Source organism: Hyperoodon ampullatus (genome assembly GCF_949752795.1).
Source record: "Hyperoodon ampullatus genome assembly, chromosome: X".
NCBI classification, from domain to species: domain Eukaryota; kingdom Metazoa; phylum Chordata; class Mammalia; order Artiodactyla; family Ziphiidae; genus Hyperoodon; species Hyperoodon ampullatus.
This window is the reverse complement of record NC_136913.1, coordinates 29,304,553-29,332,414: the sequence shown is the minus strand read 5'-3', so window position 1 is coordinate 29,332,414 and position 27,862 is coordinate 29,304,553. Positions and strand designations below refer to the sequence as shown.

The 27,862-nt window shown below is 38.0% G+C and overlaps 1 protein-coding gene across 5 annotated transcripts in view; it reads left to right on the top strand.

The window, feature by feature from the left end:
• Window positions 1-27,862, top strand: part of DMD (dystrophin) — a gene marked incomplete at both ends in the record, with an annotated part of 2,093,893 nt that overhangs the window by 1,733,547 nt on the left and 332,484 nt on the right. For all 5 annotated transcript variants that reach the window (XM_079728248.1, XM_079728247.1, XM_079728250.1 and 2 more), the window contains 2 exons: window positions 8,005-8,125; window positions 8,753-9,021. In XM_079728248.1, the coding sequence (XP_079584374.1) occupies window positions 8,005-8,125; window positions 8,753-9,021 (390 nt within the window). The remainder of the gene's footprint in view (window positions 1-8,004; window positions 8,126-8,752; window positions 9,022-27,862) is intronic.

The window sequence follows — 27,862 nt, the reverse complement described above, 5'->3', positions numbered from 1 at the left end:
CTTCCAAAAGATAAATCTGAACAGGAGCTTGTTAAACATATTACCCCCCATAGATACTCCAAAATGTTTTTTCATTCAGTAAAATTAGATATTTTTTAAGTAATTTCAGGCTTGAAATATGTCCATTTACTTTTTCAAACTTGCTTCAAATTGATTTAATCTCACTTATAAATTAATATTGTTCTTCATGTTGTTGACTCTCTGAAACAATGCTTAGATGTACCTGAAACAATGGCTAGATGTGTCTGATACCATAATCCCTTATCTTCACTTTTCTTCAGAAGTAGAGTGAAAATAAGATAAACTTTTTTCACCTTGTCTAAAGATGATGATGTAGTCAAACTCATAGAAGCAGAGAGTAGAGAGGTGGTTGCGAGGGCCTGGGGAGAGGGGGAAATGTGGAGTTGTTCAACAAGTATAAACCTTCAGTTGTGCAAAATGAGTAAGTTCGCGAGGTCTACTGTGCAACCCAGTGCCTGTAGGTAACAGTATTGTATCATGCACTTAAAACTTTGTTAAGTGGGTAGATCTCATGTTAGGTGTTCTTAGCACAATAAAAAAATAAAGATGATTATGACCTTTTCTTTATAGCCCATGTGTCCCATTTTCATAACTTCTCTAATACCAACTATGTCGAATGAATATTAAGTGAACCCTTTGTCTTTCTGGGTTTTTTGTTGCCACTTCTGGTAAATGTCCTTCTTCCTAAAATCCCTATGAATTTGTCTTAGATTCTTAGAGGCAAAATTTCTGGTACTCCAGTTAACCACATTTGGATCTTGCCCTTTTCCATGATCTTGGTTTCAAATTAATTGAGCAATGATTGTCCCTAAATCAGCAGTTAGTCGTTAAAATATTTCTGACGTGCTTGAGACTCAATAAATATGGTGGCTCTTAAAATGAGGAAGGTCATTATGGCGAGAGAATGATTTCAGCAACGTTCTTATCAGAAGTAAAAACAATATAGGAGGCATACAGATAAGGTAGAAATAATATGGAAACTAGAATGATAATATGGGATGACAAAACTAAAATACCGATCAATTTGTGGAAATGACTGTGTTACTGTCCTTGTCCTATGCACACTCAGTAACCATTTGTTGAGATCACTTTAACCGCCGTTGGATCACTTTATTTTTTTTCTTTCGTTTTTAAACATTTTTATTGGGGGTATAATTGATTTACAATTGTGTTAGTTTCTGCTGTACAGCAAAGTGAATCAGTTATACATATACGTGTACCCACTCTTTTTTAGATTCTTTTTCCATATAGGTCATTACAGAGTATTGAGTAGAGTTCCCTGGGCCCTGTGCTGTACAGTAGATTCTTATTAGTTATCTATTGTATATATAGTAGTGCGTATGTGTCAATCCCAATTTTCCAATTTAGAGTCTGTCTGTTCTCTCATCTCCTAGCTAATGCAGGCTAGAGGAAAAGCCCAACCAGCAGTTCAAATAATGGAACTTCCGAAAGTACGGATGTGAACATCTCTAGAGAAGAAATCACTAGGATTAAGAAGGCAGGGTTAATAGGGCCTTCTCTTGAGGAAAATCCACCTAGTGACTCAAAGATTACTCTCGGCTTTGGATCTAGAACATAAGAGTAGACCCAGAAAAAGATCTCTCAGTTTTCCCCAATTGACAGCATTCATTTTTTTCTGTTAATTCACGAAACCAGGCTTTCACCCTCGAGCACCGACTGCATCTAAATCCAGCTGGCCTCCATATAACACACTCTGGTTTTCTACCTGGGTGTTCTGTTATTTATTCAACAATGTTTATTGATTATCTACTATGTGCCAAGCTATGACTATAATTCTTAATATTAGTAATGAAAGACTATATCAAACTGCCACCATGTAACAGGTCTGTGGCCAATTGATGATCTAAACGTGTTGATTATGGAATTTTAGAACTGGATGTTAGAACTTAGGTAAGGTACTTAGCGAACCTCTACATTTTACAAATGAGGATGGGAAGGCTCAGAGAGATTTTATGACTTGTCCTAGATCATGCAACCAGGTTTTGGCCCGGCCCAGACATGAACTTTTGGTGTCCTGCTCCTCAGGACAGTGCTCTTTTCACCACTTCAGTCTGCCTGTCAGGATGGTTCTGTAAAGTTCTGCTAATAAATGTGGCGATAACGTATAGTCATTCCTTCAGATTTCTGGTCCAAATGACACAAATATAGACTTGCCACTTCAGTGGGAATATAGGTAAAATTCAGCTCCAGGGAAACTATACACTGTACATGGTTGAAAGAGATCTGTTTTGAAATGCAAGGGCTTTTACTTACATCCTTAGTTGTAGGACCACTGTCTCTAGGTGAAAGCAACACAGCTTGTCTCTCTGTAATGTCTGTACCTGTGCCCAGACCTCTCTTCCTGCCCCTCTCTTCTCTGAGGTATCTCAAGCAAATCAGTATCTCACCCTTCATCCCCTCTATACATGGTTCTGAGCTACTATTTATGTATTATTAGGTATTTATGGTAATATTCACCCTAATTTTTTTTCCACAAGTAGGACAGACAGAAAAAAAAAAAGAATAATCAATGACTTGGTTCTTTATCACTTTCAGGTTTTTTATTTCTGATTTACTTCATAGCCATTAGGATTTTCCACCTTTGTGGCTTCCAAATTTTTTGTAATTCAGAGAACTTTTATTTTTTTGTTCTTACTCACTTTCAGCCTGGCTTAAAATGAATGATCAGTGACTTCTCTGTTACTTTCAGGTTTTTTAAGTTTCTCATTTGCTTCATGGTCATTAGGATTTTCCACTTATGTGTCTTCCACATTTTTTGTAATTCAGGAAACTTTAAATTTTTTGCTCTTACTCAGTTTCAGCCTGGCTTAAGAATTTCAAGGTTTGGATTCTAAGTGACTAACAAACTGATGGCCTTAGGTAAATCCTAACTTATCTGTACTTTACTTTGCACTGGTAAAACATTAATTGAATAAAAATATGCTTTTATACAAACATACCTACTCAGCCAAACTGTTGACTCCTTAAGGACAAAGATTAGGTCCCTACATCTGTATTACCTTATACATAATAGATTCAAAATAAATATTTGTGAATGAATTAATTAATCAGCAAGCAGTCAAGTCACCCAGTTGGTTAGTATTTGTGATGTATAAATACTATCCATCAGACAATATAACCTTCACAATAAAATGGATTTACCTTGGGATTTGCTGCTACTGTAATTCTGTAGTGCACGATTCAAATAAGTTAATTTTGTGAACCTTAAGAAGCTGAAGGAAAATTATCAGTTTAGTATGCCTAACTTTTTCTCATTTGTGAGATAGAATATTATTTTCTTTTCACAGAGGTACTCTACGTCTTTAGTAGTTGCTTCTAATTCTTCCACATCACTATTTCAGAGCCTTGGGCCTGGCTATCTTAAAAAGGGAAAAAAGAAGGTATGGGGGAAAAGATGGGTTTTAAAGAAAATAACTTCATCTGTTCAAAAGATTCATCTTAATCCTCAGTGACTCATATTTAAGAAATGAACTGTGCAGCTGTGGTGGAGCTAAGCCCTTGGCGACAACTCGAGGGGCAAACAAGTGGTCTCTCACAATGGATGGGTGGTCCTTAGCCTTGAATTATTTGCTGTTCGGTTTTAACAATGGAATTGCATCATCAAACAGTGTCTTGAACTTTTTCAGTTTGATGGGACCTTTAAGATCCATTTCCTTATTTGACAGACTTTGCTCCAATAATTATCTCCACTTTCCCCCGAGGTCTTTAATGTATTCTTCTCTGCTGTGGTGACCAACTGTCCTGGTTTGCCTGATGCTGTCCTGGTTTCAGCATTGGAAGTTCCGTGTCCTTAGTACCTGGCAAACAAGGATGGTTGGTTATCCATCTTTCAGTCTGTGTTCAAACCATTCCTATCCTAAAAAGAACGTATCTCTCTTTGCCTTGCGATCCTCTCTGTCCTGTCCTCCTCTTTTCCCTGAAATGTTGTCACTTGAAATGCCTCCTCCTTCTCTCACTTACTCCTCAACTAAACCTGTTTCCAAGGCTACTGCCCTCCGCTGAAATTGATCTCACCGAGTCTGATGACCGCTTCTCAGTGCTGTTCTTGCTTTACTTCTGTGTCATGATTGGACACTCTGGGTCACTTTATTCCTCTCAAACTCTCACTCTCTCTTCAGTAGTTTTACATTCCTTATTTCCCCCAGTCTTCACACCTGTCCAGTCCTTTTCGGCCTTTCATTGGATCCTGTTCCTCTGTCTGCTCATTACATTTGTATCTGTGTTCTCCAGAATTTTCTTTTCCTCTCACTGCGCTGAGCAATCTCATCTACTTATGTAATTTTAATCCTTGCCTGTGTGCATAATCGTAGGCACTCAGTGGATATTAGCGTAGTGAGAGAATGACTCCTACATCTCATTTCTTCTCCCTAAGCATTGGATTCAAAACTTGTTTCCTGCTGGAGAGAATGTTACGTCTCCAAGCTGAGCGTATCACCTCCTCTTACTCTGTTCCCCCTACAGACCCCCCTCATAGGAGTCTGGGATTTTAATATTCATCTTTATTAATTTTATGCTGAACGTGCACATGAGGTGTTCTGGATCAGAGACAGATCTCCTTGACTTACTTTACAGTAAATATCATCACTACCTTCCACCCTCTGTTCAAGCCTTACCCCTAAGGAGACATGGTGAGATCTGATGAAAATTTTCTCACATGAGTGGCTGGGTGGGTGCTCCATAGGAAAGTAACCAGGAAAAAATGATTTTTCTCTGCTTATAAAGGAGAAGTAGGCAGTTGTCCTCTTCTCCCCCCTGAAAGGGTCTCCTTGGAAATGTGATGGGCCTGAGTCCCAACTCCAACTTCTCTAGGAGCCAGCTAGCCCCATGCATCTCAGGTTTTACAACCTAGAAATGTCTCCAAGGCCTTGGCTTTATATTTTCGAAATGTAAATACCTACAGAGATAGCTACTCCAGTCTTTCTGACAACTTGGAGCTTAACCTAGGGAACTACTTCAGGCTATAACCATTTGGCCCTCTGGATCAGAGAAATTAACTAGACAAATGACTACAGATCTAATTCCCCTGGTATGGGAAGGTGTTCACGAGGCTAGAACTTTTTATAGGTGTACTGAGAAATCCAGGAGAGTTTATTTCCTCACATTTAGTTTAATTGCACCCAGCGTTCGCTCCTTTACTCAACCTGGAAACTAGGAGTCATCCCTGCTCCTCCCCTTCTCTTCTCCAGCATCTATTCGGTCACCAGATTCCCACATCTCTACTCTCTAAACATTTCCTTACTCTGTCTGTCTCTTTTTTTTGCCCTGGGACCATTGCCCTGGTTCAGATCCTCATAATCTTTCACTGAATTCTTGCAATTGCCTCCTGTTTTCTCTGATTCCATTTCTGTCCTTCTCAAATACATACTCTGTACTAGTGTCAGAGGAATCTATTTGAAACGCACACATGCCCATGCCACTCCCCTGCTTACATCCCTTCAAAGGCTCCTGATTACCTATGAGACAACACCTAGACTTCTTAGCAGGGTATATCTGGTCATAGGTTGAGGTTCAAATCCTGACTTAAAGGTCTAATACAGTTTAAGATAAGAACAGTACCCTGCTTCATCTCTGGACATGTCTTCTCCTTGCACTTTATCTTCTAGAAACATCTGCCTACTTGAGATAATTGCACATGCCGCACTGAATTAGCCCTCTGTCTTCGCACCTGCACTTTCATCTTCTTTCTTCTTCCTCTAACCTGCTTTTCCCTGGCTAACTCATCACGTTCATGCTTTAGAATTCTTCTTGAATACTATCTTCTCCAAGAAGCCTTTCCCAATTTCCTTTCCCATATTATGCAAGCCTATCGCACTTTGCACATTGTGTTGAAATTATTTACGTGTTCGACTCTTCCACTATTTACTATAAGTTCCTACACCAGAAGGGCTGTTTTGCATTCAACTTTGTATTTCTGGTCTTTAGTATAACCACTGACACATAGTAGTTCAATAAAGGGAGCCATTATTATTTTTATAATTAGTAATATCAGTATCAGCTTCCTATTGTCAAGTCCAAATGGAGAGACAAAGTAAAATAATAATTTTCTTGAAGCTAGAAAAATTAGGTGTTTGAAAAAAATACAGGAATACAAGAAATGTATACACATATACATTCACGTGTGTGTGAGTGCATACGCACGCACACAAACACAGAGATTACAAATGAAATATTAGAGGTAAAATCAGCCTTACATGTAAGCAAAGTAAATAACCCACCTACTCTGTATGATTTCAGGGGTGCAAGAATATCCTACTATACTATCCACAGGCTGAATCCTAATATTCCACTTAACGAATTTCATTATTTTGGCTCAAAAACCTTGCCTCTCTCTACTAAACTGTAAATAACTTGGAAGGTGAATCATTTTGCAAAGTGTCAGACTCAGGATTCCATTGAATGGTGAACACCATTAGGGCTTTATTTATAAATGTGTCATACATTCTGCTTCTAGAGCACTCCTGTAACATGATACACCTGAAGTTTAAAGGAGATACTGCTAAGTTTTCTCCCAGTAACAGAGCACGGTTTAAATTCAATAGGCAACATTACTAAAAATAGGATAGAATTGAACAAAAGATATGAATAATTAAGCCCTGGATCAGGGCAATTATTATTACTGTTGTTTTTACACTGGTCTTTTAGCATTTATGTGATATTTAATACTTTAATTAACATCTTCCCTTCTGAGATTGCCGAATCTGGGTCAGTAACTATCTTCAGTGGTTTCAGAATATCTGTTCATTTATCCTAGCCTCTCAGGATGTCTCACAACCCTTAGTATTTGCTTATATATGAACTTTATTGTTGTCTTTGTTTCTAGTGTGTTCGTTTTCTCTCTTTTGGTTCAGAAACTTCTTGAAGGCAGAAAGTGTGCATTTTGCTTTTCTTTTAATCCCCTGTATTAAAGAAGATTACAGATTTGAGATTAAAATTGATAACTAATTTAGATGACCTCACAACACCTGTTCTAGGCTCACTCTTATAGAAACTTGTTCCCACAATTTCTACCTTCAGTATACCTCAAAACATTTCTCCTGTTTTCAAAGAAGTCACAATGGAAAATGTAATGGGTATTTTTCAAAAGCGTTGAGTTTTTACTTAGTTTTTTATTAGTTTATTCATTATTAGTTTTTATCAGTTTACTATTAACACATCATTATGTGCATTGTCAGACATTTCGACAGAATTAACTGATGATTATGATTTAGATCGGTTGTATACTTCGGTACAACCTAAGTTTTTCCAAGTGGCCCCTTAGGCTTCCCGTTATGGTTTTGATATCTGTTCTTTTGGGTGTGTGTAAGTTTCACTAGCCCTGCTAGGGGTTTTTTTGTTTTTGGGTTTTTTTTTGGTCTTCATTGCTGCGTGCGGGCTTTCTCTAGTTGTGGCGAGCGGGGGCTACTCTTTGTTGCAGTGCGTGGGCTTCTCATTGTGGTGGCTTCTCTTGTTGCGGAGCATGGGCTCTAGTCACACGGGCTTCAGTAGCTGTGGCACATGGGCTCAGTAGTTGTGGCGCACGGGCTTAGTTGCTCCGTGGCATGTAGGATCTTCCCGTACCAGAGCTCGAACCCATGTCCCCTGCATTGGCAGGCGGATTCTTAACCACTGTGCCACCAGGGAAGCCCCCTGCTAGGGTTTTGCAATATATATCTTACAACTTTAGCTCCAGATTTCAAGTTTGGTAGTCAAGTTATATAAATAAATCACTCATCTTAATTAAAGGACGTTAACATATCTTGAAAGCTCCCCTATCCTCTCCAGAATAGTTTTACAAACACAGTGTTTTCCTGATTAAAAGAAAGATCTGTCGAGCCTTCTTTATTATTTTATGACTGTCAGTTTATAAATAAAGGAGATAGAAATGGACCTGGGAATTTCATAACCAAGCTCTGAGCACCCAGGATTAATTTTGAGAAGAATGCCACAAGCCACATAAGCATTTCTTTTCATCTCATTTCACAGGCCTTCAAGAGGGAATTGAAAACGAAAGAACCTGTAATCATGAGTACTCTTGAGACTGTGCGAATATTTCTGACAGAGCAGCCTTTGGAAGGACTAGAGAAACTCTACCAGGAGCCCAGAGGTAATTGAATGTGGAACTGTAATAACATATTGATAGAAGGATCAGTGGTGACAGAATGACCCATCCGTTCTTGCTGGCAGTGTCTGGATAGCTCTCATATTTTCTAGGTTAAATAGAATCAATTCAAATTAAACCTTGATGTTGAAAAAGAAAAAGGAATCATAAAGCAGCATGCATAAATCTGTTTGCACATTCATAAATAAACATTAAAAGAGATTAGCGATCCATTATTGAAACATTTAGAAAATAATAAACAAAAGAGATAATCTGTGAGGAGGAAGTTTATTGTCACAAAGACTACAAGCTAATTTTCAATTTAGGAGCCTGCCTGAAGTAAATTAGAGCTTGTGGTGTGCATCCTAACATTTTTCTACTCAGTAGCTTAAATGAATCTTGGATTATCTGATTGATATAAAGTAGAACAGACTTACTCAGGAAGACACGACTTCAGATGTGCTAAACTATATCAAAATGTATGCCAAGGTATAAAAGAGCCATTAATCAGTAGGTTGGCCTCTTGTTAAAGTGTACTCTTTCTTTTTTCCAGTATGACCTTTTCAACAATGTTTTTTTTTTTTAAACACGAAAATGAATGTGGCCTAAAACCTTGTTGTATTACCAATTTAGAGCTGCCTCCTGAGGAGAAAGCCCAGAATGTCACACGGCTCCTACGAAAGCAGGCGGAGGAGGTCAACACTGAGTGGGAAAAATTGAACCTGCACTCAGCTGACTGGCAGAGAAAAATAGATGAGGCCCTCGAAAGACTCCAGGAACTTCAGGAGGCAACGGATGAGCTGGACCTCAAACTGCGCCAAGCTGAAGTGATCAAGGGATCGTGGCAGCCCGTGGGCGATCTCCTCATTGACTCCCTCCAAGATCACCTCGAGAAAGTCAAGGTACCGTCTACTGCTTGGCTTCAGGGCCCTTTGAGAGATTCAAAACAGGTTCTAATCGGAACTCATCTGCAGTATTTCCTTCTCACAAAGTTAAAAATAGGGCCCTTAAGCATTCGAAATCTTTCACAAATTCAAAGTCTTCTGGCACATGGTATTTTCTCTAAGAGAAGATAGTGATCTAATCATGTCCGTCTTCAATAATATAAAATGAAATATTAAGAAGTTACAGGGCAAAAAAATCATTTTGATTTTGCTATCAGGGAGTTAACTTAAGTGTACTAAAGTTGTCTGATTTACATGTGTGTGTGTGTGTGTGTATTTGTGGTTCTAAGTATCACAGTAGGGAAAAATACAACATTTAATCAAGAGCCAGGAGTCTAGGTCTTGGCCTTTTTGCTAACTGAATTATATGACTTGGGTGAGTTATGGTGCTGTGAGCTGAGACCAGTAATGCTGCGGCAATGTGTATAATAGCATTTTGAGTTGGATTAGTCCACTGCACATATTAGGAAATATCACTCTGTATTTGGAATACTGTCCATGAGACCAAAATTAAATCCCCTTATGGCACAAAGATGATAAATGTATTTATAAAGAAAAAGTATACATATTTAGGAGTATCATTTTGAAAACCAGCAACTTGAAACATATTTTGTCTATTTATCTAGTGTCAAAACTAACAAAAGTCCTCCAAGATCCAAATGCAGAAGAAGTGAAATCCTCACCTGCATTTGGCATGTTTACCAGCCCCCTCATTCTGGAAGGTCTCTTCTCCCTCGGCTTTCATGACACTGTTTCATCCACATTCTTCTTCTTCCTTTATTTTCCTCAGTTCTGAAACTCTCCCCACCCTTCAGATGTTGGTATGCCCAAGTTTCTAACCTTAGCTCAGTTCCCTTTTTATCCTATAAATACCTTAGCTCAGTTCTCTTCTTATGGTATAAATGCTCCCCGTTTGAAATGGCATGGATGGTAACAAATCTAAATTTCTAGTCCGAATCTCTTTTCTGACCTGCTAACCCATATGCCATTAGAATTGAAATGCAGCCATTCTGAAAGCAAGTCCATTTGTTCTCCTGTTTACCCATTCCCCTACCGATATCCCTTTTTACCTGCCCTTTCTTCTGTGTTTCCTATTTCAGTTAATGGATCATAATCCAACAAGTTGCTCAGGCTAGAACCTTGAGGTCCATCCTTAAATCCTTCTACATTTTCATTGACTGCACTTGATTGCTCATTTTACCTCAGAATATCTCCTTTATATTTTCTCTCCTCTTTTCAACCAACGTCCTGTTCTAGTCCCCAGCATCTGTTAGTCAGGTTGTTTTATTATACATCCTTAAATCCCATTCCCCAGTCAGTGTAGCTGGCATATGACAAACACTGCACTTTAAATATTTGGTTAGTGAATGAATGAATGAACAGTTTCTTTATTGATATTTCTGTATTTCCATTCTTTCCCAACTCTAATCCAAACTCTTCGCAGGAAGCTGCCTGCCTGACGATGAAGTCCAGTGAATGCAGAGGGCAGGTGGCTCTGTTTCTTCCTAGCCCTGGCTTAAATTTCTGACTGTTGCTCCTGTCCTCTAGGCCATTCAGGACACACTGACCACATCCCCCTTTACCCAAATATGCCATCTTTTTTCATAACTCTCTGCCTATGCATATGTTCTTCTCTCTGCCTGGATCAGCCCACCTTATCTGCCAGGTGCACTTCCACTCAGCCCTCAAGGCCCAGCTCAGATGGCATCTGTCCTTAGAGTTTTCCCTGTCTTCCACCTCCCACCAAGCAGAAGCAACTGCCCTTCGTTCAGTGCTTTCATAGGTCACCACACATGCTTAAACTGTCACACGTAAGCTTCACATATATTGTGGCAAGTCACTTATGTATTTTTTTTCTTCTGTAGAAAGTAAGTGAGGCTTCTAAGAGCAAGGATCATGCTGTACATCTTTGAATTCACAGTTCCTAGCACAGTGCCAGCAACATATAAGGAATCCGATTCAGCTTCTTTATTCCTTCACTCAGCAGTTGTTTGTGAGCTACTGTAAAATGTGCTATACACGTAGTTATAAATGAAACAGACTCGGTCTTTGTCCTCATGAGGCCTACAGTCTAATGTTGAATTGAAAAGCTCTTCATTATAATAGTAGGTGAAGATTTAAAAGGAGATTAAAAATTTGACTATAACTTCCAAAATATCTTCGCCAACATTCTATGACCCCATGTCTAATGTTTAAAGCAATGGTTAACATTTCTGTGTACATAAAAATTAATGTTTTGAAATGTATTACCTATTCAGCGTTAAAAATACTGAATTTTATCCAAAAATATAGGAACTAAATTCTTAAAAATTTTCCCCCAAATGGCAAATAAGCTTAAAAGAATGTGCCAAAGGAAGTAAATTAGTTAACAAATCAAGTGGCTGAATGTCTAGGCTTTAGAGCAGACATAAAGGATTCATTCTGAGCCATATCTATCACACAGGAGCATTAGCAGGATAATGAATATGGATGGAGAATGTATACAGCATGACTTAATAACAAAAACTAACTAAAAGCAGAGCATCTCAAATATCAACCGGCCCTTACCCAACCCCATTTGCAGTCTTCTTTTCAGTTCCCCTCTCTCATCTGTTCTTGATCCTAAGATGAATTTCACTTCCCATATATCCTAATTGGTAAGGCTCCTCATTCTGATCCCAATAATAAAAAAACATATATACATTAAATGTTTGTTTAAAAAGAGCTTATGGGACTTCCCCGGTGGTCCAGTGGTTAAGACTCTGCCTTCCAGTGCAGGGGGAACGGGTTCCATCCCTGGTCGGAGACCTAAGATCCCACATACTGCGGGGTGCGACCAAAATTATTTAAAAAAAAAAAAAAAAAAAGAATGTGTGTACTGGCCATAATAGATGTGGTTATTTTGGTTTCTGAACCAGTATTGTACAAATATTTTATGCAGATCTTAAAACTGTAGATTATATGAATTCATACATATTTATTTCCCTTCAGTAGTTCCTCTTCATTTTGCAATGGAAATGAAAACCCATCTTTTTTCTGTTGCGTCTCAATGGTACCAGATTTGAAACTCTGAAACTTTCGTGTTGGTAGTTTATAAGGAGTGAATTCTATTAACTAAAACTTACTTTGAAAAGAAGTAGAAGAGTACTGAAAACCACTATTCCCATTTTTCTACTCAGCAATTTAAGCCCTCAGAGGCTCCACGCTGTAGGGAACTCCAGACGGATAGCTAGGCAGGTAGCCAGAAGAACATTTTATATACCCGTCTCAGTTTGTTTTCATCACCCCAGTGACTGTCGCATAATATCCACCTCCATTCGGATCTCATTTGTTAAAGAAGTTGTTATTTAAGTAACTATGGAATGTGTGTTTCTGTGGGATTTAGCATTACATCGTTTCATTAGCAAATGCGGCTTTTGGATTTGGAGAATGGATAAAACAACAACTAAGTTCTGGGACACTATGGATATGGCGTTATTACTAGTAATCATCTTTAGGACAGTGTACATAAAAAAATCAAGAGAAAGGAACATAATGTTAATATTGACTATTCAGCTCACTAAGAAAATCTCACCCTTCCAAATATGGCTTCATAGGAATAACCACTAGAATAAAATTTAAAATTTAAATTCCTCTTTATTTTTAAAATTCATGATTCATACTGCTTATCAAATATTTTAAGGGCAGAATCATGATTTCTCACTTTACTGGAAATAACACCAATGCTTATGTGACTATACAAATGTTCTTACTTTCCTTGTAGTAATGGGGAATGAGAATAACTGCTGGAATCACTAAGTGTTCTACATAGATCTATAAGTGGAACATATGCAGGTCTTAATAAAGTAGAACAACTTTTGCAAGTAAAGTCTACATATGACATTTTTGTTCTTAAGAACAATTCCTGTGTGAAAAAGTTCATGTGAGTTGTTGTTTTCCCCAGTTGTCTCTTTGTTCTAATCTACCATGGTTTCTTAACACAGATTGCTACATCATTCTTGAGCCGGAAACATTTCACTGCCCTTAGTTTGCCAATTGACTTGAAACACAGTTTTTCACACACCATGATTAGGATCTCCCAGGCTGCCATCTTGGGATATGCAAATTTGTCACATTTATGTAGTTATGCATTTTACGGTTTTGTTTTATTTTTTAATAAGACTTTCAACTTACATTTTTTACTATGAAAAGTCAAGGACAGGGACTCTGTGAGTTTTTCCTTAAAGTTCTTACAACAAAATATTTTGATTAGACCTTTTTCGAATTATAATTGAGAATAATGTAGTGATGTGTGTAATAGAAGAGGGACTATGATGATGAAGCCGCCATGCCATCCTGACTGACTTAATATTCAATATTCACATCTAAAAATGTAAGAAGAAAACTGGCAAATGCTTCTCTTCAGACTACCTGTGGCTTGGTTTATCTGAGAAATTTGTCAAAGAAATGCTATCTCAGAATTTGACATTGAGAAAACCAAGTATGTTTCCTCCTGATAGGTAATGTGAAATGTGATGTAACATATTAGAACTTCATATTCACTTTCGGAAGCCAGAAGCTTTCAGCCATGTTCATGTTAACTATATCTTCCCTTACTGTTTTTCTCATCTTAACCCTGGCTCTAATATTTTATTATTATTTTATCAATTTTGTTATATTTGTCATTTATATGAGTTGACCTTAAATCCTTTCTTATATATGAGTTTTATAGATAAAGTTTATAATCCTTTCTTTTTTTTTTTACATCTTTATTGGAGTATAATTGCTTTACAATGGTGTGCTAGTTTCTGCTTTGTAACAATGTGAATCAGTTATACATATACATATGTTCCCATCTCTCTTCCCTCTTGCGTCTCCCTCCCTCCCACCCTCCCTATCCCACCCCTCTAGGTGGTCACGACAGGGATAGGGGATGCATGGTTAGAACCATCACAGAGCAGCCCTTATAATGATTCAAAATATGTAAACTCTCCCCACTCTGAATAAAGGATTGATATCTCCACAAGGAATAAGGTATACTACCTGTAGTAGGAAAAGGAAAGCTTAGTAATATTTTGTTAATTGTTATTGGCTACAAATGAATTGCTCTGTGGAGGCTTTTGTTATTGTTTTTATACGAATGCTATGTGTGCTATGTAAGCCTTTGATGGAGAAGAAAACACAAACAAAAAAGATATAATCCTTTATAAATCTGGGTTAAAAATGGAACTGATGCCTGCCCCATGGAGTAACTAAGGTTTTATCTAGTTTTCAAAGCATACAATTGTGATGTTTTAAAGCATAGGATTTGGCCTTTAATATCTGGGAATATATCTATAAGAAGGCATATATAGTAACTCTCACTTATATACTTCAAAAGTAGAGTATTTATTTTTAATAGAACGGTCATTGTTGGCCTTACTAGAGCTTAGAAACTAAAGTAGGAATTAACCATCTTAAATTTCCTAACCAAATTATTTGTCCGATGTAAAACTAAGTGTAAGTTAGTGTTGCCAGGAGAGCTTATTACTTAGTTCCCATGTATTCGCTGTCATTTCCTGCTTTGTTTATAAAGTTAAAAGCAAGTTACTTAGGGTAGCGATGTCAAATCACGTTCCTTACCCAAGGCATCTGACTTTAGATAGTGCTGTGTGTGTTTTTAAAGCCCCTACCTCGATTTAGGCAAACAGAGCCTTCGTTTACCATGCTATTCCCATCCTGCCTTTGAAACTTCTGAAAAGGCAGCGCAGAGTAATTGTTTCAGACATCTGCTTAGCATACTTTGAAGTGCATATAAGTTCTTTTTCAGTTTCATTTGAACCCCAGCTGTCTTCACCGAAGTCTATAATCAATCTGAATTAAGTTGTCCTACTTCTTCTAATAAGTCTCTTATTAAGTTCTGCATCAGCCTCTTAGGGAGACTTAAAAGCTAATTCATGTGGAATTGCCATTTTCTACTAATTCATTTGTCAGCTCTCCAAATTCCAAGGAAAACAATTGCAAAGACTGTTAATTTGGCTCTTCATAAGCAACTTATGTAAGTGTAGTATACATTGGAACCAAGCAAATGATTTAAAACAGTGGGTGGGAGGAAATAAGTTGATGACATTCAACACTGCTTTCTTTTTAACTGTTCTGAGATGCCCTCCACATTCAAAGCACAAAGCCATTTATTTAATAAGAGAAACATCCTCTGCTCTTAGTTTCATAAATAAGATAATTACTGAGTGAACTTTGCTTCAAGATAGGAAGAGGCTTTAGAACAGTAGGAAAACGCCCATGTTCCTTTTATTACTGAACTTATTTTAATTTGGACTTCTTTGTATTCCTTTGATGGACTGTGATAAAAGAAGGAGCTAGAATTGGTTACCACTGTTACTGCATTAAATCAGAGTTGTACAGCTCCTCTTCTGGTCATGGAATATTTAGGAGAACATGGCTAATCAGAATGTTCAGCTACTGAGTTCATCTGACATTATTCTACTAAAGCAATATTTAATTAGATAATAAAAATTCCTCCAGAGAATATCACCCTTCCTACTATTTGAAAACAACCATGTCAAAAACTGATCCTTTAATATGCCAATCCTGTTTACTGTGGATTTATTCCAGAAGCTTTGTTTGTGGCTGGTAGTGATTATAAACAGTATTCCTCAAGAGTCTTGGGTGATAAAAGACTATTCAAAACAAAAACTTAAGTCATAGAGTATCAGCATTAACAGATCTAAAAACTCAATCATTCCTTCATCTATGATATGGTTAAAACCTATACCCTGAGAAATCTGATCTCATTACAGAGTGTGAATGTTTATTTCATGAATAAAATCGTATTGGGAGTTATATTAATGGCATCTTAGTTTTCCTGAGAGTATTATTACTTAGCACCAAGCTGAGAGAGCAAGAATTTGTATTAGCTTGTAGGTATGGGTGTCTGTAACACATTAACTAGAAACAGTTTTAAAATGTGAGTTATTTAACTGAAATTCCATATTTCCTTAGAAAAGTTTATAATCTTTTAGAAGATGGGAGCACACAGTCAGTATGTAGTTTTTTAAATTCATCTTTATTGGAGTATAATTCCTTCACAGTGCTGTGTTAGTTTCTGTTGTACAGGACATGGAAGCAACCTAAGTGTCCGTCAACAGTTGAATGGATAAAGAACATGTGGCACATATATACAATGGAATATTACTCCGCCATAAAAAGAAACGAAATCGAGTTATTTGTAGTGAGGTGATGGACCTAGAGACTGTCATACAGAGTGACGTTAAGTCAGAAAGAGAAAAACAAATATCATACGTTAACGCATATATATGGAATCAGTATGTATTTTTATTCTCCTTTGACATCTACCAAAGTTGCAACAAGTTTAAACTTCACAATTATGTTACTCTCCTACCAGAAGCACAACAAGGAATGATTTAAGAACAGATAGCCCAAGGAGTGGGCGCCTATTGTGTTCCCGTCATACTTGGCGATTACAGTTTTTAGAATTACACAGCTAACATTGACAGCAATATTATGCGTTATGCAATCTTACCTTAACTAAGTTAAGCCATGGCATTGAGTAATTGTTCTTGGTTAACCAATTTTCTGAGTATTATGGGAACAGATGTGCCTATGGTAGTAATGTAACTCTTATTTTAGTGGGTCCTGAGAAAAGTAAACTTTTTCAAAAAAGATCTTTCCATACTAAACTAATATTCTTAGCTATAGTTTACAATTACTATGGATTTTTCTATCAAGAGTACTTGCCAAAAGCAGTGCTTCTCAAACTTTTCTACTTCAGTTCTCTTAATGGCCAAGGAGATGAAGCGGGATATCCTCCCCTTCCACCTGTTTACCTCCTTTCCCCACGAGCATGAGGTTTCTTTGATGTTTATTTTTTAAATGTCATTTCAATTTTGTAGTCTTCTCCAAAATGGATTTGTTGTGTTTTAATATAAAGATGTTTTTCTCCAACATATTAAGTAAAATGAATCCTCCAGTGTATTCACCTATGGGTATGAAAGCATAATTTGAGAAGCATGATAGGAAAAACTGCCCAATTTGTGCTGGCTTCATCTTTTTCCAACAACTTCTTTTCTGTGCACATACACAACGAGTAGATCCTTGCCATTTCAGATGTACCGTTCGTGCTTTCATCTGATCATTGTGATTCAAAAGTCCATGACTTGTAGCTCTTTGTGATTTTGAACATATATTCTTTGAGGCTTTTGTGCCGCAGTCACTTAACTAATGATTTAACTGGTGTTATAGGTCAGGTTCCCTGGAAGCAGACCCTGAGAACAGGGGTCTGGGTGCACAGGGTTGATAGACGGTCTGCTTTCAGGAGAAGCCTGTGTGCGAGTTACGGAAGCATAACAAGGAAGATGAAAGAGCCAAGCAAGCATGCCATCTCAGGCAAAATCTAGCTTTGTGTCTTGATTCAAATGGAGAAAGCTCTGGAGTATGAACCACACAGCAGAGCTGGTCTTTTATACCCCAGCCAGTCATTGGCTGTGGCCAGCGGTATGCTAGTAAACATTTATCCTCTAGCTCTGAGGTGAACACTGATTTGTAGTGTTTTCCAATTGTCGTGGTGTAATTACCCACACCGTGGCTGATTCAGACTGCCAACATGACCTCACCAAAGGGAAGAGACACACACACAATTGACTCCTGGGCTCTCCTCCAGCGCACCACTGGCTGTGGCCCACCAGTAGAGACATGAGTTACCTCCCAGGCCAGGAGTGTGTGTTACCTCCTGGGATAGGGGGCTCCTATCAGCAGAGATCGTCTTTGTGAAGAAGAGAAGCAGCTGTGAGACATTAGTAGGCGACCATCACAGCAGCTGGGGGATGGATGTGCAGGCCAGGAGAAGTGTCCCCTACAGCCAGTAAGTGAACCTAGTAGTCCACTCAGGCTCCGTGTCTCAACATGGCCCTTTAAATGCTGTTTTGTTCTTGCACATGCAGTAATTCTTTAGAAGTGACGAAAATTTTCTTTCTTTGTGAAAAATCTACCATCCCCCTGCCCAGCCTACCTCCTAGGTACTTATTGGATTTGGTAATAGAAGAGAAGAGTTAATGGAAATGTCTAAGAAAGTGGTGATTATTAGTAAAGAAAATGGCTTTCTAAGCAATTTTGGCTTTATAGTTATATAATCTCTAAGTGTCTCTATTGATCACATATTTGTCAATTTGAGGATTCTAGGTATTCAGACATAGTCATTGAGAATGTCAAGAATTTTCTGTGGCAATGACTGTCACCTTAGTGTGCATCAGAATCACCTCGAGGGCTTGTGGAAACCCAGACTGGTGAACACTTTCCCCAGAGTTTCTGGTTCAGGAGGTCTGGAACAGGGCTAAGAATCTGCATTTCTAACCAGTTCCCAGGTGATGGTGATGCTGCTGGTCCAGGGACGCTCTGAGAAACATCATTCTATAGTAAAACTACAGTATATATCTAAATATATAAATACATATTTGTTTATTGTTAGTAATTCTCCAATTATAAATAATAAATATATCATTTGTTATTTCTTTTATATTTAAAAACATCCAGAACGTTTAATTTAAAAATGAAAGCAGGCACATGGTTTCCTGTGAGAGTGATCGATAGTTGAGGTAGGGAGCAGAGTTCAACTGTGAAACCTTGAGGTGAATAATGGCCCACTCCTTCTGAATCTCTCTTGTGAAAGACATTCACAGCTATTTATTCCAATTTTCTTGTTGGTATTTTAATGGCACTCATACAATTTTTTTTTTTTTTTTTTGCGTTACGCGGGCCTCTCACTGTTGTGGCCTCTCCCATTGCGGAGCACAGGCTCTGGACGCGCAGGCTCAGCGGCCATGGCTCACGGGCCCAGCCGCTCCGCGGCATGTGGGATCTTCCCGGACCGGGGCACGAACCCGTGTCCCCTGTATCAGCGGGCAGACTCTCAACCACTGCGCCACCAGGGAAGCCCTACTCATACAATTTTTGAGTTGCTTCAAAAGACTTAGAACTTGGGCTTCCCTGGTGGCGCAGTGGTTGAGAGTCTGCCTGCCGATGCACGGGACACGGGTTCGTGCCCCGGTCCAGGAAGATCCCACATGCCGCGGAGCGGCTGGGCCCGTGAGCCATGGCCGCTGAGCCTGCGCGTGACTTAGAACTTAACTTGCCTTCCCACTCTTAATACTTTAAAATTAAGATATTTAGTCACATAGTATTCACCTTGTTTAAATGTTATCATATTTACCAATAAAAGCAATAACATTTTAAAATATTCCATAATTTTCTGCCAGACATACTGATTATAAACAAGTACTTTACAGAGTTTCTGAAATCGAGGCCATTCAGAATAGTTGAGACTATTCAACTTTTTAAAATTAAAACCTGCTTGCTAGGTGTGAATAGCTGATAACTTATTCAGGAATTGCTACATTTTCTAATTTATCTTGTCAAGCCACTGAGGCTCTGTGTTCATGATGGGAGGGTGTATGTTTGTGTGTAGAAATGGAGATAGATATGGGGTGAAACTGGGAGAATGACTGGGAGAAAGTAGGAAATAGTCTTAACTGCAGTAATTGGGGAAGAGGGATTTTTTTCCCCCAAAGGTGGTGCAAAATCACTCTATTAAATGCCTGTGAAAAAGTTTATGGTTTTGGTATAGGGTGAGTGGTATATGTGATGAAAATTATGGGTGAAATATAATAGCAACAAATATGTTAAAATATGCTTTAACATTAAACAAGCAATATTGAAAACAAATGCTCCCCCTTAAATCCTGGAATCTTGGGGGGATAGGGGGATGGAAATAAAGGAAATTTTACATTGAAAGTAATTTGATTAATGTTTAATGTAAAAATGAAATAGCTATGTATAAACCCACTCAAGTATACATTAAATAATTGAGTTAACTGAATTAGGCAGGGTAAGGGCACATTGATTTTCAATGTTTTCAAAAATTGGTCCACATATCACTGTTATGTTTTTGTTTGTAAGCTTTAATATTTATTAAGTTTCCACGGTGTGTTCAGCCCTGAAATGTCAAACTCTCTTAACCAGAATGAGGCTGGAGAATCTAACACTAAGATAGATTTCTTCTCCTTTTAAAGAATTGATTTTTTATGGTGAAGTTTTTTTCTTCATATGGTTAAGAGTCTGCTGGTCCTATTTCAAAACACTTATTTTTAGAAGTCTTGTTCCCTGGGATGCCACATTATTATAGACTCAGTGGGCTCATTTGGAATTTTTCCCTATCAATATTCAAATTGTATCATCGTGATCTTAACATGGCATATTAAGTTAGCAAAGAGAATAAAGTCAATTTATCAGCAATATGTGCCAAAGTATATTGATTAAATAGAAACTGAAGTAAATGAGGGGTAAGCAATATATTGGTTTGTTTTTTGGAACTAGTGACAAGCCACCACTGAGTTTCATTTTATTTACTTATTTTCCTACTCTTAAAGGCTTTTACCCAATTTGGAGTCTGTATATTGCTGTGAACCTAAATCTTATTAGGTCTCATTAAATAATATACCCATTGAATTGCCCCGTGGTTTCAGGCCCTTGTCTGCCCAAGGTCAAGTAGGCCACATGCAACAACATTTCACCTCCGTCCCCCACCACTTGTCAGTTAGCCCTTGGCTTCCAGTATTTCCAGCAGAGAAAGGCTAAAGCCAAAAAAGAATGGTTCATTGTTTTCAACTTACACAAACCCCATACTACAAGGGTTATCCAATATAATGGTGAATTTTGTATATCAAAAAAGCATAAGGTTAGAAGAAATATAAGCTAAACAAATGAGCATAAGTTCTATTGATCCTTTGACTTACACAGTGAATAAAATATTACCTTTGGAACCACCCTGACATTTTGTTATCAAGGTTAAAGGAAGATGTTTACAAGGTTGTCTCAGTGTAAAAATTGCCTGCAGGTTGGGGTTGAGTGTCCTGTGCAAGATGGGTCTTAAAGAAATCTGACCCACTTTGACTTTCAAAAAAACCTTGAATTCTTAGTGAAAAGATTGTGGGTTTTTTTAAAAAAAGATTTTAAACCCTTTTTTCAACTGAAATAGTACTCCTCTTTAGATAATCAATACAGCATCATTCCTACAGATTTTTGACGATACTAAGTCACACTTTTTTTTTTTTTTGGCCGCGTTGCGCAACGTGTAGCATCTCATCTTAGTTCCTGGACCAGGGATTGAACCCGTGCCCCCTGCGGTGGAAGCACGGAGTCTTAACCACTGGACCGCCAGGGAAGTCCCACGCTCCTTTTTTGCAAAAGACAACAGAAATCTATTACTGTTAAAACCTGGTATCTTTTCCCCACACCCTCTCCAGCATTTATTGTTTGTAGATTTTTTGATGATGGCCATTCTGACTGGTGTGAGGTGATACCTCGTTGTAGTTTTGATTTACATTTCTCTAATGATTAGTGATGTTGAGCATCCTTTCATGTGTTTGTTGGCAATCTGTATATCTTCTTTGGAGAAATGTCTGTTTAGGTCTTCTGCCCATTTTTGGATTGGGTTATTTGATTTTTTTGATATTGAGCTGCATGAGCTGCTTGTATATTTTCGAGATTAATCCTTTGTCAGTTGCTTCGTTTGCAAATATTTTCTCCCATTCTGAGGGTTGTCTTTTCGTCTTGTTTATGGTTTCCTTTGCTGTGCAAAAGCTTTTAAGTTTCATTAGGTCCCATTTGTTTATTTTTGTTTTTATTTCCATTTCTCTAGGAGGTTGGTCTAAAAGGATCTTGCTGTGATTTATGTCAAAGAGTGTTCTTCCTATGTTTTCCTCTGAGAGTTTTATAGTGTCTGATCTTACATTTAGGTCTTTAATCCATTTTGAGTTTATTTTTGTGTATGGTGTTAGGAAGTGTTCTAATTTCATTCTTTTACATGTAGCTGTCCAGTTTTCCCACCACCACTTATTGAAGAGGCTGTCTTTTCTCCATGTTGGTGGGAATGTAAATTGATACAGCCACTACAGAGAACACTATGGAGGTTCCTTAAAAAACTAAAAATAGAATTACCATATGACCCAGCAATCCCACTACTGGGCATATACCCTGAGAAAACCATAATTCAAAAAGAGTCATGTACCACAACGTTCATTGCAGCACTATTTACAAAAGCCAGGACATGGAAGCAACCTAAGTGTCCAGCGACAGATGAATGGATAAAGAAGATGTGGCACATATATACAATGGCATATTACTCAGCCATAAAGGGAAACGAAATTGAGTTATTTGTAGTGAGGTGGATGGACCTAGAGTCTGTCATACAGAGTGAAGTAAGTCAGAAAGAGAAAAACAAATACTGTATGCTAACACATATATATGGAATCTTAAAAAAAATGGTTCTGAAGAACCTAGGGCAGGACAGGAATAAAGACACAGATGTAGAGAATGGACTTGAGGACACGGGGAGGGGGAAGGGTAAGCTGGGACGAAATGAAAGAGTAGCATGGACATATATACACTACCAAATGTAAAATAGATAGTGGGAAGCAGTCGCATAGCACAGGGAGATCAGCTCAGTGCTTTGTGACCACCTACAAGGGTGGGATAGGGAAAGTGGGAGGGAGACGCAAGAGGGAGGGGATATGGGGATATATATACACATACAGCTGTTTCACTTTGTTATACAGCAGAAACTAACACAACATTGTAAAGCAATTATATTCCAATAAAGATGTGAAAGAAAGAAATTATGAGCAAAAAATTTTTTTTAAATCTGGTATCTTTGTTAGTTGAATACTAATCACTTTTTTTAAAAAGTAGATTTGGCCAATGACTTCATTTTTTTTGAAATAACATTTGAGTCCATTGATTTAACAGCTTGATACTTAGACACATTTGTGTCCATAGTAATTTATTCATCATTCACATGTACTTAAGTGGACATTATCATGATAGCAGTTGTCATAGCAGAACATAACAGGATATGGATTTAGATCTTACCTGAAGATGTGATCAGAAAAATCAGAGGAATATCTTGAAAGTAAACTTCTCAAAGTATGGTGAAAAAAATGAAGAACAAAGTAAACTGTTGACTCCACACACACATACATATGTTGAGGTAAAAATAATAACCGCTAATATATCTGGAGGCGAAACAATGCTTAGAAGTAAATACATAAGACTTTCTTTTCAGCCTAGGAATACGATGAAATGAAGATGAACCATTATAAAAAAAATTTATCAATCTAATTTTTAAACATGCTGTTGCATAGATTTTAGTGAAGAAAGTCCATTTTATGTTTGTTTCATTTGACATTAAGTAGTGGAATATTTTCTTCTTTGTTGTTCCATTTGTAAGAAAGAAAGACTAAAAACATTTATTAAATTCAGGAGCTACAATAATCTGAAAGTAAAACTAAAAAATTATAGAAGAGCATTTTACAATCATTTTCAGCCCTCTTCCATTTAATTATTTCTATCTCAGCTCTTAGAAAATTTATATTCATCTCTGATTCAGTTCTGCTTTAGTATTTCTAAGTTGATAACAATATATTGAATGAAAAATCAAATGAGCAAAAATCCATTTTGTTTCAGTAGTGAGTACCTTCCCCATAGAACTAAAATAAATGTGTCCAGTTTAAAGCAAACTGGGTATAGTATATTGCATAGGTAATTCACAACCCTAGATTCCTCTATTAATTATTATTCCTACGTGCAGAGGTAGCCTAATTTGTTTTAATGGAAAAAAAGAATCTCGTGGGAACTGCTATATACAACACGATACACTGTCCTCCATTTTCTGGGTCAAAAATGTTGCATTTTATAGCTTTTGACAGATTTTGGCTTGGAATTTGTTTCTTTATAAACCTTTATAATAACAGTCATCATTTAAATGAAATTATGTTCTTTAGAGTTAAGCTGTGGGATCAGAGGAACTTGGTCTACTTTGTGCACTGCTTTATGCCTCGTGCTTGGAACATTCCCTGGCGTATAATGGGTACTCAGTAATATTTTTTTTGGAATGAGTGAATAAGTAAACATCTATAAAAGCACAGGGCAAAATGCTTTCTTCCTTTAAAAATTATTTTACAGATAACCTGCTCCCATTTGCCACCATCCTGTTGCTAGCAACTGTTACTTTGTGCCTGGATCTCCAAACGCTTATTGTCAATTGTTTTCCTTTCTGAAATGGCCACTAGCTTACACTCACTCCTCGACTTGAAATTTTCCAGTTGAGCATGCCTTCTTTGCACTTTTCAAGCCCTGCGACACAGCTTCTCATAGCATGATTACGTTGTTTTTTTATAACTCACTAAATTGTCTCTGTCCACTAATGATTGTGAACCCATTGAGAGTTCCATTTTTCCAGTGCATAGTAGATGTATACATAGTACATAGTGCATATAAAACAAGTGTTTTCAAGTGAGTAGTAATTAAAATCTAACAAAAAGGATTGTTGACAGTATGCCATTCCCCTTTGCAAAAACCTTCATTACTGTGCTGCAAATCTCAGCTCATTCCAACCCACCACAGTCTTGCTCGAAGAACACGCCCACGCTTTGTCTTCCACAACTGCCCTGTACCTCATGCTTCAACTTATTAAGGACTATTTGCACCTCCCCAAAGACATTAAGGTTTCCTACCTCTTGCCATTTGTCCAAGCTCTGAACAAATAGCTTTCCTCCTTCCACCATGCTGCTTCTTCCTTTATGTTTCATGTACCTACATCCCAATGTCTAGTTCAAGGAGCCCTTACAAAGCTACATGATAGAGGAGTGAGGAAAGACAGATTTACCCCAGGGTGATATTAGAAGTTGGTGCCAAAGACTCAGCTACCCGAGAAAGGATTTTAGTCAGTCTTAGTCTGTGGCTTTCTCTTGGATGAATTTATAACCCTCTGCCTTGCCACGTCTCCCTGAGTTAGACTCAACAGGGCTCGTGTGACTTGGTATTCCCAACGTTGTGGGACACAATGCTTAATTGGTTGCAGGTGGAGTAAAAGAAGGAGAAATAGACCCAACCTTCTCGTTCATCTTTGCAACAGCCCGGGTGTGTCCATGTTACACTCCCCTTTTTACACAAGAAATGCGTGAAAAATATTTGTAAATAAACTTTTTCTTTAGTGGAAAACCCCAGAAATGAGAGAGGGAGGAGAGAGACAGAGAGAGAGAGAGATGGAGAGAGAAACAGAGATCATCCATAATCTCACCTTCAGCATCTATAATCTCATTCCCTACAAGTGCCTCTTTGGGCAAAGTAGAAAAAGGTACCTCTTTCATCGAAGAGATCTCCAGCCCCGTGCCAGAGTTCACCAGTTCAGTAGTGGAGCCCAGGTTGGATTTCAGTCCCCTTGTCTCCTTGGCCAGGCCACTGTATACCTCCAAATGGGGACCCCGCTGTGTAGCCTTCTCATCTTTTCCTGTATGAGAATTTTTAAAGCTTTTATTCAGTCTTGCCAAAATGCCCTGCAGAAGGCTACACCACGTGTATCACTACCAAAAGAACATATTTTCCTTAAATAGATTACTCCCCCTTTTTTTCCCACTTGCTTCATTTTTATAAAAACCCCCTGGTTAGTACCAAAAACTTGAAAGTTACATTCCTGCCCAGAGCGTTAGAGATACTTCAGAAATTAGTGTATGCTCCAACATAAATCAAGTAATAGATCCAAAGAATTCAGATACAGAATCTGAAGGAAATAAGCAGGTTTCTCTTCTTTCACTTAGGAACTCGGCATCAGATTTCTGTAGGAAACTGTGTTTATGAAGCAATTTGAGAATAGCTATTGATCTAAAGTATTAGTGCCTAATTCTCTTGACTGTTTATTCTTTAATAAAATGTATTGAGGGATTATCATGTACTAGGTACAGGCATACCCTAGGGAAAAAAATAATATCAAATTGCCTTAATAAAGGTTCGGGTCTTGTGAAGGGACAGATAATGAATTAATAAATAGGCAAATAAGCTGCACTTACGAACTGCGATCAGTGCTAAGAAGGAAAATAAGGTTCTGAGAGTGAGAAAAATCGGGGGACCTTTCTTCAGATAGGGCCACCAGGGATGGGCTGTCTTTCATGGTCACAGGAACTGAGATCTGAGTAGCAGAATACAAGTCAGCTAGGCAGAGGATGCCAATGGAAAACTCCAGGCTGAGAGAACAGCATGCAAAGTCAAGAATAAGTTTGGGGAGTTCTAGGGATGCAGCATCTTCTAAGTTCTTGCTAAAAGTGCCAAATTCTCAGGCCCACCCTGGATCTACTGAACCACAAATGCTGGAGTGGGACCCAGCAGTCTCTGTGTTAACAAGCCCTCCATGTGATTATGATGCATGCTGTTGTTTGAGAGTCACTGCCTTAGACAGATGTTTTGAGCCATGAAGGGAAAGGTGAGAGCAAGACCGCATCTCTTTGCCAGGGCACTGGTAGTGGCAAATGTGGGCACAGACCGTGACCATTTTAGACTGACAGAAATGTTTGCAAATTCAAAAAAACTGTTAAATGTAAAACTTAATCTAAAATAACTCCTGAATTTGACTATCAGTGTCCTTGTGGTTGATGTTTTTAATGGTTTATGGATTATTACTTATTATTATTATTTTTGTGTGTGTGTGTGTGTGGTACGCAGGCCCCTCACTGTTGTGGCCTCTCCCTGTTGCGGAGCACAGGCTCCGGACGCGCAGGCTCAGCGGCCATGGCTCACGGGCCTAGCCGCTCCGCGGCATATGGGATCCTCCCAGACCGGGGCACGAACCCGTATCCCCTGCATCGGCAGGCGGACTCTCAACCACTGCGCCACCAGGGAGGCCCCTATTACTTATTTTTAAATAAGTAAATACATTTCATTAACTGCCATTTTGCCTGATGTTTTGTCACATATAATTAAAATTTCTCAGAAAGAAAATATCGGCATTTCTTCTGCTTCCTTGGCAGCCTAAGAATGTGGTCTGCTTAAATGATTTATTTATACTCATTAGAGACCTTTTTATTTTAATTGTGCGTATTTTGCATTTAGCCTCTGTAAAGCACTCATGAGCTACCTTTTTTATTTGTTTTAATTGTGTCATTAGAAAGCTTTGGAAAGCTTGAAATGTTTTTGTTTTGGTTTGGTTTATTTGCTTCATTTTTCTATAAAAAAGAAATAATTAGCAACCAGAGTTAGGATTATAGAAAGTAGTTTCCAAGGAAATTAAAATAACTCAAATGTTTACAACTTGTTCTTATAGGCAAAAACCTTTCCTTTGTGATCAATTCCGTTCTGTTCCTCATTTTCAATTTATATTTGTGAAGGCAAAATGAACATGCATAAAAAAGAAACAAGACAGACACTATAAGTGTGGTTAAGCTATAATTCAGCCTTTAGGAGCATTGGAGTTATAAGCTTCATAGTGAAGCCATGTCCTGAAAGATGAAGAATTATGATAGATGCAAGTGAGAAGATGTTACAAAAGAATTTATGCTTTTGTATTTGGGTGCACACTCTTTTCCAATAATATGAAGAGAAACTAGAGATCATTTTTGATAAAAACATGAGGATTCCTTATGGAAAAAAATGCAGCAGTTAATTGCTATTCTTTTAGTGCCACAAGTTTGGAAGTGTGGTGACCATGAGGGCAAACCATAGTTAAAATAATTACTGATAATTGCTTGGGAAATAAAAGGGCTAGATTTTTTCATGCCTACAAACTTCATATTGTTTTCCTAAAATCTTTTTTTTTTAATTTAACCTACCCCAAGTCATCCTGATTATGCTACATCTGGGTCATTAGTTCTGAATCTGCTTCATTATTTATGTCCGTATTCAATTTGCTCGTCCAAAGTGATCATGCCCAAATATGAGCACGTACAAGAATTGCCCTGGGGCTTCCCTGGTGGCGCAGTGGTTTAGAGTCCGCCTGCCGATGCAG